This window comes from Meleagris gallopavo, chromosome 1 (genome assembly GCF_905368555.1).
Source record: "Meleagris gallopavo chromosome 1, MGAL_WU_HG_1.1, whole genome shotgun sequence".
Classification (NCBI taxonomy): domain Eukaryota; kingdom Metazoa; phylum Chordata; class Aves; order Galliformes; family Phasianidae; genus Meleagris; species Meleagris gallopavo.
In genome coordinates this window covers 192,520,170-192,540,836 of record NC_139404.1, presented here as the reverse complement: position 1 = coordinate 192,540,836, position 20,667 = coordinate 192,520,170, and the positions used below count along the sequence as shown (strand labels likewise).

At 44.5% G+C, this 20,667-nt stretch overlaps 1 protein-coding gene across 5 annotated transcripts in view; it reads right to left on the bottom strand.

Annotated features, from left to right (window-relative positions):
- The window catches only part of C2CD3 (C2 domain containing 3 centriole elongation regulator), an 89,267-nt gene that overhangs the window by 47,387 nt on the left and 21,213 nt on the right, over positions 1-20,667 (bottom strand). For 4 of the 5 annotated variants that reach the window (XM_085216625.1, XM_085216626.1, XM_010706309.4 and 1 more), the window contains 13 exons: positions 20,014-20,194; positions 17,878-18,050; positions 16,520-16,640; positions 15,029-15,297; positions 13,697-13,786; positions 12,680-13,300; positions 11,791-12,108; positions 7,328-7,466; positions 5,270-5,334; positions 3,412-3,617; positions 2,672-2,763; positions 2,100-2,276; positions 1,233-1,450 (listed from right to left, as the gene is read on the bottom strand). In XM_085216625.1, the coding sequence (XP_085072751.1) occupies positions 1,233-1,450; positions 2,100-2,276; positions 2,672-2,763; positions 3,412-3,617; positions 5,270-5,334; positions 7,328-7,466; positions 11,791-12,108; positions 12,680-13,300; positions 13,697-13,786; positions 15,029-15,297; positions 16,520-16,640; positions 17,878-18,050; positions 20,014-20,194 (2,670 nt within the window). The remainder of the gene's footprint in view (positions 1-1,232; positions 1,451-2,099; positions 2,277-2,671; positions 2,764-3,411; positions 3,618-5,269; positions 5,335-7,327; positions 7,467-11,790; positions 12,109-12,679; positions 13,301-13,696; positions 13,787-15,028; positions 15,298-16,519; positions 16,641-17,877; positions 18,051-20,013; positions 20,195-20,667) is intronic. The other variant, XM_085216627.1, reaches the window with a different exon arrangement.

Genomic DNA, 20,667 nt, shown 5'->3' with positions numbered 1-20,667 from the left:
AAAAACTGGACAGAGAAGATACTCTGATATAACGAACAGTCCGTGGAATGTCACCTACAGCAAATGGAAAAAATATCTATTGCTCGGAACAACTAAAAGCAGTTTGTGCTGCTCAGACTGCAGGGAAGAAGAGAGGAGTAACAATGGTGGCAAACGTGGATAATCCTACCAGCTTTTCTTCTAGCTTTATTTAGTGGCTCAGAAGACACAGTTGCCACTGATATTCTACTGCTATTCTCTGGCTTTCAGTTCAGATTACCAACACTTATCAAATTGTAGAATCACAGAATGGCCTGGGTTGGAAAGGACACAATGATCATCCAGTTTCAACCCCCTGCTATGTGCAGGGTCACCAAATGACACACAATTATTAAATAAATACACATACAACAGAAATTCACTCTGGACTACTGTTCAGTTACTGTGGCAGAATTAAGACTGAAAGCAAAGAGCTGCCTGTGCTCCTGGCACAGGGTCTGGAAATAGAAGAATGGTTCTGGTATAAGAGAAATCATAGAATCATATCATAGAATGATAGAATGACCAGGGTTGCAAAGGAGCACAGTGCTCATCCAGTTCCAGGATGTGTGTGCAGGTCGCCAACAGCAGCCCAGGCTGCCCAGAGCCACATCCAGCCTGGCCTTGAATGCCTGCAGGGATGGGGCATCCACAGCCTCCTTGGGCAACCTGTTCCACTGCCTCACCACTCCAGCTCCATCTCTTGGACGTGTAGTTTCCCTGCAGGCAGAAAGAGGCAGCAGAAGCCCAGAATAACTGCCCAGCTGGCAGTACTCCTGGCCACTGTTTTTTCTCTGCACAGCATTTCAATTCCAAGTCATTTTGCTATTCCAAGTGCCTCTCTGTTAGAAAATCACAGTGGTTTGAATGGTTAAGCTAAAACAAAATTAAGTTTCCTCTTCCAATTCCTCTTAGCAAAGGGTCACAGCTCGGTGCTGCTCTGCAGACTGGTTTTGCACAAGATCACTCTTTTTCTATTGGACATTGGAATTTAAGTGGAATTTAGGCCTTAACTCCAATCTCATCTGCCTTCTGAATATTGCAACTCAATGCTATCATTATTGCAGAAGTTTGAAAATCTCTCTGAAGCATTCTCCCAGTGGATCAACACATGCTGACCACCATCACCAGGCATTGGTTTCTATTACATGAGGACTTTAAAAATGCTTCAGTGCAGCTCCTGACCAAAAACCCCAGACCAAGTAACAACTTACCACTGATGAGGCTGCTGACCTGGGACACCAGCTGACTCGATTTTCTTAAAAGATGGCATCGGTTGGGATCCATTTCTCTGCTCCTCAAGCCTTGATGATCACCCTCCTGCTCTCCGTGACTTGGCTGGGATCTGTTACCATCACTGAAGTCAGGAAGAGACCTGGTCAGCTTCTGGCTGAAGTATCTTTGAACTTCATCCAGCTCACTCAAGTTTTTTCTGTAAGCAGTTGTGAGAAAAAGGTAAGGAACAAAAAGAACAAGAAACGATGGCAGAATGATTCTATCCACATCCTTCCACTCAACAGGGTGTAAATACACAAGCACAATGTTAGAGGTATGTATTGTAAAACAGATCAGCATGTAAGCATCGAGGCTGCTCTACCCATGGGACAGAACAATGTTTACTCAAGAACAAATTTAGGCTGGGAACTTTAACAAAAAAAAAGCAGCTAGTTTAAAACATCCTTATTCAAAGTTGGATTTGCAATGACTTTTCAGTAGAAGTCTTAAAGGAAAGAGTATTACTTGACTTCACAACTGATCTTGATAAAAATCTGAGTATTTTAAAATATATTGATTGTAATGGCAGGAGAAGTGAAAGGAAAGTTTCTTTCAGACCTACATTCTTGCAGACAATAAACATTTTTCTCCCAAAATTTAGACCTATCTGTAAGTCTAGAATGTAGACAGCAGAAAAATGAGTGCTTCCAGTAAGAAGAGAGGCGCCCTGCTGTGAAAGGACATCCTTCTGTAACTTACACTGATACTTTTTTATCAATCACTGTATTTTTTCATTTTCTTTAAAATTCAGTGCAGGAATTCTGAAGTTTCAAGCTGTGCTTTGTAAATCTAAGGCTCTGCCTTACCTGAGAGCAGTCAGAAGAGAAGCATGCGATGACAATGACAGTGAATCCATCCTGGCTGCCCGTTGTGCGTTTCCTTCTGCTTGCTGCAAGGATTCGTGAAACCTGCGCACGTTCTGCATGTGCTCCTCATGCCGAGGTGTGTGTGCCCTAGGGGGACTAGTTCTGCTAGGAACAGGCCTACATTGGAACACAGAAAGCAGTCTGAAATCTCTGCTTGGACAAGAGACATGGCAAAATGAAGGGGGTATGCAAGTAACACTCAATTCTAACTTAGTAATATAAAGAACTCTTATTCTTCTAAAGATCTGGCAGAAATAACTGCCAGTTTTAGTAACAATATAATGGAAGTTCTAAAGCAGCAGCTTGCAAATGAAACATCAGTAAGGAGAAAATCTGGGTTTTGTAGAAAGGTACCTGTCCCCAGGTTGCCATCTCCTGGGCTGGGAATTCAGTATAGTTCAGGATAATCTTTCCAACATAGGAAAAGACCTTTGACAGGGCTTTATGTTATTAAATATGCAAAGTTCTGCATCCTGGAAGTGATCAGTGTGGCTCACAGGCAGCTGACTTACTGTTCTCGAGAAGGAACACCAACTTCTTTTGGCAACACGGGTTTGGAAAAGCTTGGAACATTACTGGGAAGTGCTGGAAAGATGGCCTTCACCTAGAAGAAAGATGAACACCTCGCATGAGTCTTCCACAGTGAGAAAACAGAAATTGCAGTAGTATCTGACTGAGCAAACAAACATTTTCTAAACATAAACTTTCAAAGGATTTTCCAGCACTGAGCCAAAGTACTGTTCAACCACACTCTTATTTCAGAGACTCTGTTAAAAGGCAGATTCAGCTATCAGTATGTAGAAAGTCTGATTACCAGACTACCCTGCTTTGTAACTGCAATTTCCAATTTACATTTTCCAGTTCCAGCTTTGTTGTATAGAACAGTCATCCAAACAAGGGAAAGCAGGTAAATAATGAGAAAAAAATCATGCTGGAAGCAGTATCATATAAAATAATAATAAAAAAATCATCGTGTTAAAAAGACAAGAGGGTAAAATTCTGCCTTTTTGCTTTCAGCAACAGCACATATAATGTGTAGCATGAGAAGGATGCTGCTGGGTCCCCCCTCACACTACTGAAGAGTGAACTGGTGGAAAGCAAGGTAAAGTGACTCCACTACATGTATACATCCTATCTCAGTACTGATCCATTGTAAGGCAAGCTTGCTATGTTTGCTCATTACTTCAGAATCCCATAGAGTCAGTGCTGATCTAATCAGACAGTGCACAGGGTAAGAAAGCGAAGTACGTACTGCAGAGCTTGGAGGCTGGGTGCGGATCCTTGCCTGCCTTTCTTCTTTGAGATTATTTATATTTTGAAGGGGAGAGACTGCTACTTTGATCTGTCCTCGGCACTGCCCACTGAAGTCGGTGATGTTGTACCACCCACACACCAGCTGGAAGCCAGAAAGAAGGGGAGAAAGGTCCACTGATGCAAATCCTATCACCCGTTCTGTTTCTGAGGAAGAAGAATACAAAGCGTGCTTTAATTCAAGCTGCATGAGATTTGAGCATTTGAGGAATGCCAAAAGGCAGTCAGTTATACAGCCTTTGAAACGCGTCGAGGATTGACAAGGAAAGAATTCTCATTAAAAATAAATAAATAAAAAAGGTTTTTAAAAAGTGGTAATAAAGAATAGGGTTTAAGAAAATCAAACAGGGGCTTAGATTTGGAGTTTTATCGTCCTTCAAACCAAGACACTTGTGGTGTCTGACTTTGAAGGAGAAATTGTTTGAAGCAATTAAAGCAGCCTCTTCCCAGCAAACGTGCCAAATTGCCTGTCCCTGCTGCAGCTATTGATAACTTGAAGACCTACAGAGGTGGCAGTTCACAGCAGTGAGGGTCTGGCTGTAGGTGCAAGGAAGGATGTGGAGGTTATGTGCCCTATCCAGTACTTTATCAGAAGGTTTGTGTTGCCAAACCTTTCAAAAATCATAGAATCACAGAATGGTTTGGGTTGGAAGGGAGCTCAAGGATCACGAAGCTCCAACCCCCCACCACAGGCAGGGCCACCAACCTCCACATCTCACAGCAGCCCAGGCTGCCCAGGGCCCCATCCAACCTGGCCTTGAACACCTCCAGGGATGGACGGGGATCCACAGCCTCTCTGGGCAGCTGTTCCAGCACCTCACCACTCTCTGAGTAAAGAACTTCCCCCTGACATCCAACCTCAATCTGCCCTCCCTCACCTTCCAACCATTCCCCTGTCCTGCTGTTATCTCCCCTTTCCAAGAGCTGACTCCCCTCCTGTCTGCAGGCTCCCTTTAGGTCCTGCAGGCTGCACTGAGGTCACCCCGCAGCTTCTCTTCTCCAGGCTGAAGCCCAGCTCCCTCAGCCTGTCTTTGTAGGGAGGTGCTGCAGCCCTCTGATCATTTTTGTGGCTCCTCTGGACCCTCTCCAACAGCTCCAAAAATACCATTTGACATTACACAGTTTCATTCTTGTACAACATTTTGTCTTTTCTGTCTTACAAATTTCTCTGAAGCACAGAACAATCAAGCAAGAAGAGGATGCTGTAGGAAGCCTGCTTTGGAAAGAGGTTGGTCCCCTCCAACCCCTCCAGTTCTGTGATTCTGTGATTCCATTCACCTAAATACATCCCTGCAGAAACAACGAGAGAGCAGAGCTGAAAGGAGAATGGCTGTACACACATGGTGCTCTGCACTATGCAGAGAAAGGCTGAGTTACACACGATGTTTACTTTGGAAGCAAAAATTCTGCCAGCTGAACTTTAAAATATAAAAAGAAAGGGGAAAAAATTGGTATTTTAAAGATTACATCCCAGCAGTTGAATTGAAATGGGGCTGTCCCAACAAGAAATACATACCCATGAGACTATACAAGTATCCAAATGTCCCTTCAGTAGAAAAATCCAACCTCTAAAATACTGTCAAATTAAAATAGGGAAATGCAAACAAGCCAAAGCTTGCCAGGAGATAAACAGGGAAAAGAAAGATGCTGAGGGGCAGGAAATCAATGTGTCTTCTATCGCATTCTTCCAGCCCAAGGCCAACAGTATCTCTGCAATTGCACTCTCCAAGTTACTTGAAGTCACCCGAGGAAAGGAATGCAGAAAACCACTCTTCTCAACACTGCCCTACAAACCTTACCTGCTTTATGCCACACTTTGAAGACCAAGGTTTGCTGCGGATCCAGCAGAAGTTCTTTGGATAATCTGTGAAAAATAAAATCATAATTTATTATGTGAAACAGGAAAAAGAGCAGGCACAGTAAAATGCCTCTGAAGATCCAATGGTGGTGTGTCTATCCATACAAACCAGTTTGTACCTGGAATGATGAGGAAAGGGAAGGGAACCAAAAGCATAACTTTACGAGGTTTGGGCTTTTGTTTATTTATTATATATTTCCCTCTCCTCACTCTCATTGTAGATTCAAAGATAGGATGCTGAAACACAAGGAATCTTAGGAAAGAGGAATGGAGAACCAGCCAATCCCACGGTGACTCAGTAAGCACAGTGACAGCAAAACACAGGGGTTATGGCTGAAAGCTGATCTTTGGGAAATAAAGAGGAACACTGAAATGACAAATGCCTTTGCTGAGCAGCTTTTAAGTCACAATGCAGCTATGAATATGCAGAAAAACCCAATAAATTGGATCAAGCCTTACCAGATCTTCCCAAGAGACTTTAGCTATTAGCAGCCCCTTCCTCTACATGGGGAAACCACAGCTGAATGGAAACAGACTGACTCACCCAAAGTCTTAAGTTGAAACACAGTGCAGCCATGGTTTAGTGCAGCTCAAATGCCCTTCCTCGAGTTGGCTTTAAGATCAAGCCTCCTCAAACAACTTTCCACCCAAAATAAGCGTGTGGCAGTTATACAACACGGAAAGAAGTATTTCTAGCTGGGAGAAGCTCAACAAGACTGCTTGTCAGAGCTGGACAAAACGCCTTTTAGAGCTTGCCGGATCAAAAGCTGAATGAAAGGGAGTCTAAGCACCTCACTTTGGACAGTGAGGTGGGTTGTTGGACAGTGAGGTGGGTTGAGAACTGGCTGACTGGCAGAGCGCAGAGGGCCGTCGTTGGTGGTGCAGAGTCTGGCTGGAGACCAGTGGTGTCCCCCAGGGGTCTGTGCTGGGTCCAGTCTTGTTCAACATCTTCATCAATGACCTTGATGAGGGGATAGTGGCCACCCTCAGCAAGTTTGCTGATGATACGAAGTTGGGAGGATTGGCTGACACGCCTGAAGGCTGTGCTGCCATTCAGCGAGACCTGGACAGGCTGGAGAGCTGGGCAGGAAGAAACCGGATGAGGTTCAACAAAAGCAAGCGTAGGGTCTTACACCTAGGGAGGAATAATTGCATGCACCAATACAGGCTGGGGGATGAGCTGCTGGAGAGGAGCTCTGCAGAGAGGGACTTGGGCGTCCTGGTGGACGACAGGTTGGCCATGAGCCAGCAGTGTGCCCTCGTGGCCAAGAAGGCCGATGGCATTCTGGGGTGCATTAAGAAGAGCGTGTCCAGCAGGTCGAGGGAGGTGATCCTCCCCCTCTACTCTGCCCTGGTAAGGCCTCATCTGGAGTACTGTGTCCAGTTCTGGGCTCCCCAGTACAAAAAAGACAGGGATCTCTTGGAAAGAGTCCAGCGGAGGGCCACAAAGATGGTGAAGGGCCTGGAGCATCTCCCCTATGAAGAAAGGCTGAGTGAACTGGGTCTGTTTAGCCTTGAGAAAAGACGACTGAGAGGGGACCTGATCCAGGTTTATAAATACCTGAGGTGTGGCGGCCATAGCGGTGAGGCCAGTCTCTTTTCAGTGGTACGTGGAGACAGGACGAGGGGAAACGGACATCAGCTGCAGCACAGGAAGTTTCGCACGAATGTGCGTAAGAACTTCTTCACGGTGAGGGTGACGGAGCACTGGAACAGGCTGCCCAGGGAGGTTGTGGAGTCTCCTTCTCTGGAGATATTCAAGTCTCGCCTGGACGCCTACCTGTGCGACCTGGTGTAGGGAACCTGCTTTGGCAGGGGGGTTGGTCTCGATGATCTCTAGAGGTCCCTTCCAACCCCTACAATTCTGTGATTCTGTGATTAAGCTTATAAAACCACAGAGCAGGAAATAAAGCAGTATAGGCCCATAAGCAGAACTTCACACCCAGCTGTCACACCCAAAGGCTTTGCAAGCATAGCTGTGTGAGCCCATGTCACCCACCTTGCTTGTTGCTGGAAGTCCCAGACAGGTGACTCTGTGTTTTCTATAACTGGAGTGGTTATTGGAGCATCTGAACCAGCAACAGCAAACGACACACAGCTACTGGGTGAGGCCACTTCCCGGTCTGTCAGAGGACTCCCTAAAATTAGACAGTTAAAAACAGAATTGGCTGGAAGATAAAAGAAATTATTCATTTATTTTTTAAATTTAAAGGCAATTAAAAGTAGGTAATTAACGAAGAAACCCATCACCTAGGAAATATTCCTTTCCATGGGCGAAACTGAGAATACTTTGTGTTAACAGTGGAGGCAAATAATACATGAATCTTTTAGAGAACAGAATGCAGAACATCCAAGGGAGAAACGCAGAAACCTTTTGCCCAGGATCATCCAAAAAGTCAGAGGCAAAGCCAGAATTAAACCCAAGTCCCTGGAACCCCATTCCAGTACTTCATCTATCTTCCAGGCTGGACCACAGAGCTTGGCAATCCTAGCTGCAAACAGAAAATACTTTTGAGTTATAAAAGTCAGCGTGACTTTACAGTTGGTTTGTTGAGAGCACGCTCATTTAATTAAGTATTAATGTAATTAACTGAAGGATTTCTGCCACAAGAGGAGCAGTGCACAGAATGCTGATGTATGGCTTTCCTTGGATGGTGATTCAGAAGAGCTATATGCTGATGATTTCCAGACTCACTCATCTGAGAAATCAGTCCACTTCCAGCATGGTTCAACTCACCAGATCTGAGAGCTTGTCCAAGGAAAATTTTGCCTTCTCCTTTGTGCTGTTATTTTTCCAGATGGATCAGCTCCCTGTCTGGTTCAGCAGGCAGCTGCACAGCTCCACGTGCCTGCATGAGGAAGGCAGGGAGCAGTGCTTGGCCATCCAACTGTGCTTTGAGCAGGGGTAGAGAGCATGAAGACATACAGCTTGATGTTGAATGAGGTAGACTTAGGAAACACTGCTTTTAATCCATGCACCACCCAGATCTTTGTGATTCCTACACCACAGGATGGCAATCACTCTGCAATGCACCTGTGAGAGCTTCCTGAGACTTCTCATGTGAGAGCAGTTCAGGGCTGGAAATATAACCACTGTCTTCCTCATGCATCCTGAGTTAAGCCAGGAAAAGGCTTGTGAAGAAACAGATAAGGAATTAATTAGTCTGATTTTTTGGATATGCTTCCACTTAGATCATTTATAAGCAGAGGAATGCAAGGTCAATTAAGAGATGGAGCTGAACATTCCCCAGATGCTGCTGGATATCATGGATTAGATAGCAACAAATGAAAGATGTAGAAATTACACAATTACCTGCACTATATTATATCTTAACAAAGGAACAGAGACAATGATGTGCAAAGATGTTGGGGAAATAGAGAATGAAAGAGAGGATTTCTACCGCTGCATGTAACCCTTCCTCCAGACTTGGATCCTCTTAGTTACAGTTGCATTAGGGAGATTAATTTGCTTCAGTGCATCCCCACTTGTAAAGCTGCAGATACACTTTACTGCTAATGGAGCTGTTCAGACAGTGAAGGAAGGGGCAGCTGGCAAGATCTGCCAGGAGAAATGATCTTCACCAAGGGGAACTGAGGTCACACTTTGCAATCAAACACCATTCAGTTGTTAGAGATGCACTTCTCACCTCTGCCTTCCAAGTACTCAGCATGTGGCTTTGCACTTCAGGTTTTAGCTCTAAGATCACATCAGCCAGAGTGACCAAAGCTGAGGAGTATGAATCCATCTTAACTAAAAACTCTTTCCTCTAGAATTCCTAGGAATTCTAGGCATTTACACAGACTGGAAGGAGCAGTCCTTGAGAGCAGCCCTGCAGAGAAGGACCTGGGGGTCCTGGTGGATGAAAAACTGAACATGAGCCAGCAGTGTGCTCCTGCAGCTCAGAAAGCAAATGGGATCCTGGGCTCCATCAGAAGAGGGGTGGCCAGCCGGGACAGGGAGGTGATTGTCCCCCTCTGCTCTGCTCTTGTGAGGCCCCATCTGCAGCACTGCGTCCAGGGCTGGAGCCCCCAGGACAAGAAAGACAGGGAGCTGTTGGAGAGGGTCCAGAGGAGCCACAACGATGAGCAGAGGCTGCAGCACCTCCCTACAAAGACAGGCTGAGGGAGCTGGGCTTGTTCAGCATGGAGAAGAGAAGCTGCGGGGTGACCTCAGTGCAGCCTTCAGTACCTAAAGGGAGCCTGCAGACAGGAGGGGAGTCAGCTCTTGGAAAGGGGAGATAACAGCAGGACAGGGGGAATGGTTTGAAGGTGAGGGGGGGCAGATTGAGGTTGGATGTCAGGGGGAAGTTCTTTACTCAGAGAGTGGTGAGGTGCTGGAACAGCTGCCCAGAGAGGCTGTGGATCCCCGTCCATCCCTGGAGGTGTTCAAGGCCAGGTTGGATGGGGCCCTGGGCAGCCTGGGCTGCTGTGAGATGTGGAGGTTGGTGGCCCTGCCTGTGGTGGGGGGTTGGAGCTTCATGATCCTTGAGCTCCCTTCCAACCCAAACCATTCTGTGATTCTATGATTATTTGCTGTAGCTTACAAAGTTACTATTTGTGTCTTTAACCATGGAAATTTACTTGAGAACAAGAGAAATTTTTATTATTTAAAACAAACAATGAGTTGTAACGTGCCCTACAAAACTGTTCTCAGTTTGGCAAGACTGCAAAGATGGCAGCTCAAACACAGATGTGGGTGACATGAGGACAGCTCAGAGAAATAAGCAAGATCTTCCCAGACTATCTCCTGGCCTCCTGTGTGTAAAGGCAGACCAAAAAGTCAATCTTTGTAGTCAAAGTAGAAGTAATTTCAGTCCTTTCTGCCATTATGAAGTTTAAACTGCTTCTTTCCTTTGTATTTTTTGAAAGGTGAAAAAACAGAAACACAAATAGCCACACAAGAAGTGACTTTAGACAAACAATATCAAGAGAGTTGGGGAAACATTCTGCATCTTCATTCATTTATTGAAAATTGTGCATCTTAAACAGTTCTTGCAGAACTGCCTGAAGTTTAATATCTGTTAAATACAGGACTGGAAATGTATTCAGCCTTTTTATCTGCAATACAGTAATGAATGGTTTTATCACAAAGAATGCAAATTCTTGTTGTAACCAGCTTTCATATAGGCACTGTATCAGCATATCTGTTGTCTCTGAGTTAGTTTCCTCTAAAAATACCCAGAAAAGATTATTTGTTTGAAGATAGAAATAGTGCAATAGTGTACACCATCACAAAACACCTCCTTATCTCTCCAAAAGCTTTGCAGCAGCAAATAATTTTGCATCAGGCTTCCAAAGACGATGAATTCCAACGGTATACAGAAAAATGGTTTAAAAAACCCCCAGCTGTGGGGCTCAGGATGTACCTGAACGACTTGCACTTACATCATAGCTTCTGTTTGACTTCTAGTTGTGTTGCGTCATGCCAGAAAATGCTGAATGTTCTTTTCTGGGGCATCACCTAGACTAGGAACTGGTTGATTTTATCACACGTCCAGTGAACTCACCTCATGTCAGTCCCTCATTCACACCCCTATTTGCTAACGATGTATGTATTTGTAAGGGTGCAAAGGAGATCTGATCACTCCAAGTGCTGAGCAGACACAAAGTGATCAATCACACAGCACTAAAGGTGTCCAGGGCAAAGAGTGGAGCACTTGAAGTGCTTTCAAAGGTTCAGCTCATCTTTAACAAGCAAAGATTCATTACAGACTTCACACTGAGGCAAGAAGGCGGCTCTAAAAACTGCTAACTCACTGCGTTACATTCCTGCACATCAAGAGCCAAACATCACCTGCTAGGAAGGATAATCTGAATATGCTTAGAATAAATTTGAAAGTGAAGGGCAACTCTTTGGTGACCCTCAGCATAGAGATTAGTCACCTAACTGTAACTCCTGCTCTGCAGAGAGGGAAATAGAGTGTCAAGCCTTGGTGAGTGCAGCCTGCTCTGCCCTTCCACTGCCCTTCCTCACTGCTGTGCCTGGCAGCCTGCAGATAGCACAAGTAAGCCAGCTTTACAAATTGATTACACGCTAAAAATGCAAATTTGTAGGAGCCTTTGAGATAGGAGCATCTCAGGGTTATGTTATTCAGATAAAGCTTAACTTCAGAATTCAGCTGTCATCTGTAACTGTGAACGTTATTTACATTTTGGCTGTTATTAATAGAGATAGGCTGAATAGCTTAAATTCCTGCTCCCCCCTCTACTTACACTGTGATGTAACAGTCTCAAGGCTACAACACTGCAAGCAAAGTTCAAAACCCATAGCATTCATTCACTATGTGGGGATAAGTCTGAGAAAAAGATGTTGTTTTTCTGTTTGTAAATTGCTCCTCACAGGAGCTGTCATGAGCAGACCCCAAGAAACAAACAAGACAAACACACACGCAGGAAAACAAGAATTAAAACAAATAAACACAGCAACAACAAGAACAAAAAAGGGCCTCGTTGGGGTTTTACCTTTTAAACTGAGATGCATTGCTCTTTCCACAAGGATGCTGACAGCAATGGTGCTTTCCAGAAACACCACGTCGTCTTCTTGTGGTTTCCCATTGCTGATTTCTGAGCTTCTGACATCCAGGTTCTGACCCTGATTTTCACAGACCTGCTGGCTCAGGCCAGGTGCTCCCTCTGTGCTTTCATCTTCACTGTTGCTGTGCTCCTCTGTGCAGTGTGGTGTGAGGGTTGGGGCAGCAGAAGTGGAGGAAAAGGCAACGTGAACACGTACAGCAGCCCCTGCGAGGTCTGCAGCATTGCATCTGAACAACGGGTACACTCCTGTAAGAGAATTCACTATCAGCTAAAGAAACACAACAGCACACAACCCAGGATGGCCTCGGGAGAAGCTCATTATTGTAAGATCTCACATCAGATCAGCAGCCTGAATTTGGATTTTCAGTGCTACTTCTATGCAAGGTATCACTCACTGACCTGTCCACAAAGCTGCCTGTGTGCTGCTGGTGGCTGAGCAAACACCACAGGGAGGACAGAAGCCTCAGAAACTGAACAGAGCAGAAGTGTCCATCACCTTCTCATGCTCAGTCATTATTCTCACCCTACTACAGTGCCCAATATGCCATTCTGGAGAAACATTCCTCATTAATCCAGCTAGGCTAATTGCTTTCCCCGTTATTGATCACTGCTGGCAACTTTGCACCCATTTAAAGTTATTAGGTTTTGAATTCAGAGAAGCAAGCATCTTAACCTTGTTTATCTTCAATGAAAGGAGCTGAGCATGGATTACATAAAGGACAAAACAAAGCTGTAAATTCTTTACTTAATTACAGAATTAAGCAACCGAGCATCAATAAAGAGAACTGAAACACGACAATGTTCTTTCTGGACTTACCACCAACACTCAGTGTTCTCTTTGACCTCTCTGCTAATGCTCTGAGGTCGACGTATGCAGATCCAATGAGACGATCTGTATCAAGAGGTCTTTCCACACCATTTTCTTTGCCATATGCCCACCACACCTGGATTTCTAATCTCTCCTCTCTGAAGAACCAAATCAGCCCTCGGCTCTTCCTGAGAGTCACCTTGTGGCTTTTCTTAAAGTTCACTGTAACGTTCTTGTTGTCCTCACACAATTTTGGCCTCTTAAGCAAAGTCCACGTGGCTTCCTGATCATACAGCTTATACCTGAGGTAGCAGCAAGTGCTTTTATTCAGTTGCATCTGGCCTGCAAGCAGCAAGCAGTGCGATGGCAGCCACACTCTTGGGGTTGAAATGGTCACAACCACCGCTCTGTCACTCGGCTCCCATTCATCGCCCTCATCCATGCTGTCTTCAAGGCTTTCCTCACTGTTCCATCCCAAAAGCTGAGCAGCCTCCAAAACACGCTCTCTGTCGTCGTGATGAGCAAAAGTAACAGAAAGTTCCAGTCCTCCCACAACAGTCTGCATGATGTTTGTGCGGTGTGAAGGCATTACATCTTCAGAGAGGGTAACTGGGTACCAGCCTGTAATACCTTCAGGAGAAAAGAATGTAATTAGACTTATTCTACCCCCTGAAAAATGTCAGCAAAGAACATTCTGCTCTCTGGTCATTAGCCAAGAACCAGAGCTCATAGAATCCATAGAATGGCCTAGGTTGCAAAGGAGCACAGTGCTCAGCCACTTCCAACCCCCTGCTGTGTGCAGGTCGCCAACCAGCAGCCCAGGCTGCCCAGAGCCACATCCAGCCTGGCCTTGAATGCCTGCAGGGATGGGGCATCCACAGCCTCCTTGGGCAACCTGTTCCATTGTGCCACCACCCTCTGGGTGAAGAAGTGCTTATTATTCAAAGTGTTCATTTCTTGTGAAAGTTTGGAATTCTTTTGTAACCTGAAAAAGCAGCAAGCAGCAGTGTAACACTCCTGCATTACCTGATCGTCTTCTCAGCAGGTCTCTGGTTGGAATTGTAACTGTCCCAAGAAGATAATCTCTTGATGTCCGAGCTGCCAATGTGTCGGTGGCTGGAAAACAAATAATGTTGCATATACACCAAACTGCAATACAAAATTTAGATACAAGCACCTCTCCTATGAGGAAAGATTGAAGGAACTGGGCTTGTTGAGCTTGGAGAAGAGAAGGCTGCAGGGAGACCCCATTGTGGCCTTCCAGTACTTGGAGGGAGCGGATAAACAGGAGGGGGAACGGCTGTTTGTGAGGGTGGGTGGTGACAGGACAAGGGGAATGGTTTGAAAGTGAGCCAGGGGAGGTTTGGGTTGGATGTGAGGAGGAAGTTTTTCATGCAGAGGGTGGTGAGGCAGTGGAACAGGTTGCCCAAGGAGGCTGTGGATGCCCCATCCCTGCAGGTGTTCAAGGCCAGGCTGGATGTGGCTCTGGGCAGCCTGGGCTGCTGGTTGGTGACCTGCACACAGCAGGGAGTTGGAAGTGGGTGAGCACTGTGCTCCTTTGCAACCCAGGCCATTCTATCATTCTGTGATTAATCAACAGGGAGCTGGTTCATTACAACTCACTTACTCTAACAATATGCCACTCCTGACTTTCATAGAATCATAGAATGATAGAATGGCCTGGGTTGAAAAGGACCACAAAGACCATCTAGTTCCAACCCCCTGCTATGTGCAAGGTCGCTTCTGCAGGAGTTAAAAACAATGTTATCTCTGGCTAAATTTTGTTTATAAAACCATTCTCAATATTATGCTGTAAAAGAATTTGGTGTATTGGCCATAGAATCATTGGGGAATTTTAATGTATCATTTTTCTGAACCTCCATTACCTCATTCATAAATCAAAGGCAATAAGGCATAGAAATACAAGGGTAGGATGCTCCAAGAATCACAGAATGGCTTGGGGTTGGAAGGGACCTCAAGGATCACCAAGCTCCAACTCCCCTGCCCCCCACTTTGTATAAATGCCTGGGATTCCTCCAGCCCAAATACAAAACCTTGCACTTTGCTGTGTTGAACCCCATTGGATTCACTCAGGCCCACCTTTCAAGTCTGTCAAGCAGTATTACTATTAATTAATTGCCTTTAAAATTAAAAGGTTATCTTGACAACCTGGAGTCTTGGAAATCCCAACACTTCTCATGAGGGGAAAAGCGCCTCTCAAAGCCATCTCTGATGACAGTTTAAGTGATGACATCTATTAACAACTGCACAGAATAGTCTGTCCTCTTCAATGAAAATTAAGGGGACTAGATCATTATGCAAATGCATTTAGTCATCGTAATCACTCGTTCTCCTTACCTGACTTGACGTTCTGATGGTAGACAGAGAAAGTGATGTTGGCAGACTGCAGGAGCTCCCCCAGACAAGAGGCTTCTCCACTGCTTTTCTGAATGATGAGGTTACAAGGGATCTCCACGTGGTGCTCAAACTCTGGGCAGAAGCTGCGAGCCACAGCTCGTGTGCTGTGCCTCTCTGTCTCAGGTAGGAAGGAGAGGTGCACAGAAACGTAAGCATTAACTCCAACACCTGCATAGTACCGGACCGAAGGGTTCTTTTCAGCCACAGCTCTTCATTTGGTATGGAAAAGAAAATAATTAAGGAAATGAATATAAAGCACAAGAAATACAGCAAGCAGTGCAACTAAAAGAGACATTTCATATCCGTGTGGCAAAAAGATGGGACAAAACCGTGAATGTTTCAAGTTAAAACTGATGTGGGCTCTGGCTGAAGATTATTTTCATCACTTTCACATCTGAACACAGTGGGAAGATATGAAATGGTGACGTTAACTATCACAAGGCCCAACACCCGGTTGCTGTCCTCTTATTGCCAGGATCTGAGACCAAAGTCATTAAGGAAGTACTGAGCTCCTTTAAAAATATCCCATACCATAGGAAAAAGCTGCAAGACAACTTCTCAGAGAACATACTGCAGAAGGAAGCAAATGGTCAAGCCACATTATTTTTACCCACTAGACTTGCCAAGTAAAAAGTGATGAAATTAGCAGATAGAGTTCTTTATGAGTAAAACAGACACAGGAAGCATTCAGGTCATACACTTCAAGAATGAAAAAGCTGAGGTCATTTGACTTCCTTAACTTTTCCAAGCACCACATGGGAGTGATATTCATCGTATGGAGTCTACTTGAATGAACACGAGAACAGCTCAGTAGGCAGTATGCTAAAACAACAGCAGTCATCTATTTCTTCCAATATGCAGTTCTCAAGAATTATATTCAGGTTATACCATGCACTATCAGCAACAGCATTCCGTTGAAAAGGGACATGTCATTTTGATTTACCCATGTTTCTACATGGAAATTCAAGAAAACAAATCTCAGCTAGCTTTCAAGCAGCATGATAACACTAAGATCCACTGCCCACATGGGTACCAGCCTTCAGTGTAGGAAAACGGGGAAGGAGAAAATACTGAAAAAAAGACTAAGGAGTCAATAGCTATGGTTACAGCTTTGCTAGCTGTAAGAACATGTATGATGTCTCTGCTAGTTCATCACAAGTCTAAACTACTTCATTCCCTGTTCTTACTGTCCTGAGCTTTCTGTAGAATGAATACTATAATATTGTACTGCAGTTTCAGGGACAAAAAAAATAACCACAGGTCTTCTTTACAAAAGTATTTTCACTTTGGATCAGAGCCCAGTGTGAATCTTGGTTGCTGCAGATGGGAAGTTGGCCAGTTACAATTTGTTTCTGATTTGCTATTTCAGCCTGCTGCCTCTAGGTAAAGCTGTTTTAAGAGACAAATCTTCCTTTCAGAATGAAGCTTTACCTGGCTGCTGCTTGCAAACCAGCTGCTCTGTGTATTTGTACAGAAAGAGAAACAGTTTGAGCAGTTCTTCCTGCTGTCGTTTTCACAGAACGTTGGTATCTCACACTCACATCAAGCAAGCCTGCATTAAATGAAAGAAAGAAAAGAAATGGTCAGCTTTTTAAATAGCTGCATCCAATATAACCAACACTTAGCTTTAAATCTTAATACAAAACTTATTCTATTAATGAAATAAAATAGAAAAAAAAATAGAAAAAACAAGAGACGCTTTGCAGGGAATTAAAGCTTGTTCAGACTGACTGTGCCAGGTGCTCTGCTTCAGATAGAAATTCTGGCCTGATGCAGGAGGCACAGAAGGAAATGTTAAGGAATGCATCCTGCAACCTGACCTCCTGGCAATCTGGTCAGGTGTTCTTAATGGCCCCTTCTCAGGGTCAGATTTATGACACAGTGAAAGTAGGACAGCCTGTTTAACTCAGCCGTGCCCTCATGTGTGCATTTATTGTAATAGGTTTTAAACTGCAGTATTTCAACACATCTTTTTTATAGCACTGCAGTGACAAAAGCTTCAATGAGATTTTCTGCTGCTGCATGTGGACAATCTGTTACAAAATAACTGAAGCATACTGAACTTCTTCCCCAGCCTTCTTGTGGGCACTTTTTCCAAGAAGCTGACTTTTGGTTCTACAGTTAATGCTAAGCTTCTGTGATGGAAAGAAGTTGCACAGATGTCCTTACCGAAGTTCCCAGAGCTGATGTTTGTATTATTTGAAAAAGCAATCACAGAACAAAGAGATGTTTCTGCTTCTATCAAGGGGAAATGGTTTCAAAGTAAAAGAGCGGAGATTTAGATTGGATAATTAAAAAAAAAGTTGTTTATGAGAAGGGCAGTGAAGCACTGGCACAGGTTACCCAGGGAGGTGATGGATCTGGAGACAGCCAAGGTCAGGGGATGGGCTCTGAGCACTGATGGAGCTGTGGTGTCCCTGTTCACTGCAGGGAGTGGGACCAGGTGGCCTCTAAGGGTCCCTTCCAACTCCAACCATTCTGTGGTATCACATATCATACACAGCCCTTCTTCAGACCTCCCATTCACTACCTCACATGAGGAGCCTAACTTCAGTCCCTAAGTTATTAACCAGTTCCATACACAGGGAGGGCTTTTTCAAATTTCTTAGAGTTTGAGGAAGAATCTCATTGATTCTTCACTAGATATCATGATAGGGACAGCTGGGAGGAAAAACACTCACAGTCCATATCAGTTGACAACACAAACGCTTACTTTTAATTTACCTTGGCAGTGAATGCACAGGCTTCCACCTTTATACACAAAGTGAAAAACCACAAGACTTCTTTACCTGAAGACCGCAGATGAAATTCTTCTGAGGAATCAGTCCTGGAGACCAATGGAAGATTAAAAGTCTGTATTCCTATTTCTTCACGATGCTGCATAGTTATCATGGCACACAGCCGTGACAAAGGCAAGGTCCCTTTGGCAACCATCTGGTCTCTGACATTTGGGTAATAATACCTGGGAAGACACAAAGAAACATTGCCAGTCATATCATTTGGATGATGACAAAACAATCATCTTTTTTTTTCTCAAAATGCATGCAAGACAACTTTAATTTGCATGTCTTCAGACCACAGCTGTCAGTCTCCTGATAGCTAGGGGGAAAACTCAGCTAAGTGCTCAGAGTAGACTGAGCACATAGGTAACACTATCTATGTACATCTGCAGTAGTCACAGCAAGGCAGCTAGCAAAAACTATTAAAAATTGACATCCCAAAGGAAAACAAGAGAAGGATCTGGCACCAAATACTCCCCATTCTCAATTTCTGTTAATAAATAAAAACACTACTTAACAACTGTTCGTGAGGGTGGGTGGTGATAGGACAAGGGGAATGGTTTGAAAGTGAGCCAGGGGAGGTTTGGGTTGGATGTGAGGAGGAAGTTTTTCATGCAGAGGGTGGTGAGGCAGTGGAACAGGTTGCCCAAGGAGGCTGTGGATGCCCCATCCCTGCAGGCATCCAAGGCCAGGCTGGATGTGGCTCTGGGCAGCCTGGGCTGCTGGTTGGCGACCTGCACACAGCAGGGGTTGGAAGTGGCTGAGCACTGTGCTCCTTTGCAACCAAGGCCTTTCTATCATTCTGTTATTCTACTTGCAGAACAGATCAGTTGTACCAGTTTCTGAGTGTATAAAATGACTCTAGACAGTTTCTAATTGTGCTGCTCTGCTTCACTTAAAGTCAGTTCTGGCATCACATCTAATGAACAACAAATAGATCAGGAGAAAGGCATCTGCTGCAGCAGTGACTGAGTGATGTGGTAGTGGTATAGAGCAGCATTTTCTTTTGCATTTTTTGCATCAGGGACAGACCCTGAACACGTAATCCCAGTAGGCTGGATATGAGGAAAAATCTCTTCTCTGAAAGTGGTCAGGCACTGTCATGGGCTGCCCAGGGAGGTGGTGGAGTCACCATCCCTGGAGGTGTTCAAAAACTGTGGAGATGTGGCACTTGGGAATGGTTTGAAGTTGGACTGGATAATCGTAGTGGTTTTCTCCAACCTTTCCAACATCTTGCAGAATCACATCTGTTGGCTTCTGCTATTATTATCAAGCATAGCCAACATGGGTCCGCCAAGGGAAAGCCCTGCCTGAGTAATAGGATCTTCTAAGATAAGGTCACCTGCTTGGTGGGTGAAGGGATGGCAGTGGATGTAATCTTTCTGGGTTCTGTAAGGCCTTGGATACTGTCCCTCATGGCATCCTGGACAAGTTGTCCAGCTGGGAGAAAAACAGGTTTATGCTACGCTAGGTGACAAACTGGTCAGTGGTAATTTTAGCTGCTCTGGTCATTATCAATTTTAATATGAACACACCCAGCACATAATAATTCTCATAGGAACCTGTGAATTTTTAATAGCTGAGCTTGTTTACTACAGAATGAACAGTTCTTACAATTGTGCTTTTCTAAAGCTGCCTGTCTTCATGTTCTCTACTTTCCATCACTAGTAACTAGCATCAGCTGCCAAAAAAAATTGATTTGAGCTTTGCTTAAACAAGAATCTCATCTTAATCTATACCACAAAGCATTTTACAGTATAGTCTCTTGAAGCCACTGACTAAAGACCAAAACAACAAAATCATGCTTGCTATTAAAATTTAGATGTGCTGAGCATTTAAACACAGCTTTTAGATCACTATGCTGGTAATAACATGTAAGGAAGCCAAGTAGCTTGTCCTGTGTTAACCCTTCCTCATGTGTGCTTGCTAATAAAGTTATAAGAAAAGAGTAATCAGCACTTATGGGAGGAAAAGGTCCGAATGCCTTAAGCAACATTAAATGCATGTCCTCATCACCAAATGCTGATAAGTTCACTCATTTTTCACTTCCTACCTAATAACTATTCCACAGCCAGAGATTCTTCAATATCAGATGTGTCTCTGTGTTGTTCTGACATCGAATAAGAATATGATGTTAATCTGTACCTGCACCAGACTTCAAACTGGATTCCTCCTCCAACTGCTCCTGGTGCCATAAATGCACTGACCAGAAGCCTCTGAACTGGGACATCAGCTGGAACCAACAGAGAATGATGATGCTCATCATTAAAGACAGGATCAGGAACACATAAAGCGGTTGCCGTGCGAAAAGGCTTCAACTCGATGCCTACAAGTCAAACAGAGTTGGTTGAACAGCCACTGCTGAATTCAAGTCCAAGCACAGAAGTAGAAAACATTGACACACTAAACTTTAAACATCTGAACTGGTTTTGAACAAGTTAACCTGGAATCAGAAGCACTGGAAGACTCGTGGAGGGACAGGAGAGCAGTGCTGGGTTGGAAGCAATACAGCCACATGTGTGCAGTGCCACACCTGTGCTAAAATGCCAGGCCAAAGTGAGAGCAAAGCTGCTGGGTTCATATGGCACTATGGGAACTCCCGAACTATGGCTGGTGGAAGCTCAGAAAGCCTCTGTGCAGACCACACCATTTGCTATAGAAACACTCCTGTGCTTCAGCTGTCTGTATTAGCAGGCTTCAGCCTTGTCCTCTCTGCAACCCTTCAGGAGGCAGAACCAGCAGACAGTAAGTTAAAACCGCCTGGGCAAAGGCTTGCTCTTCTGAATTTCACTTCACAAA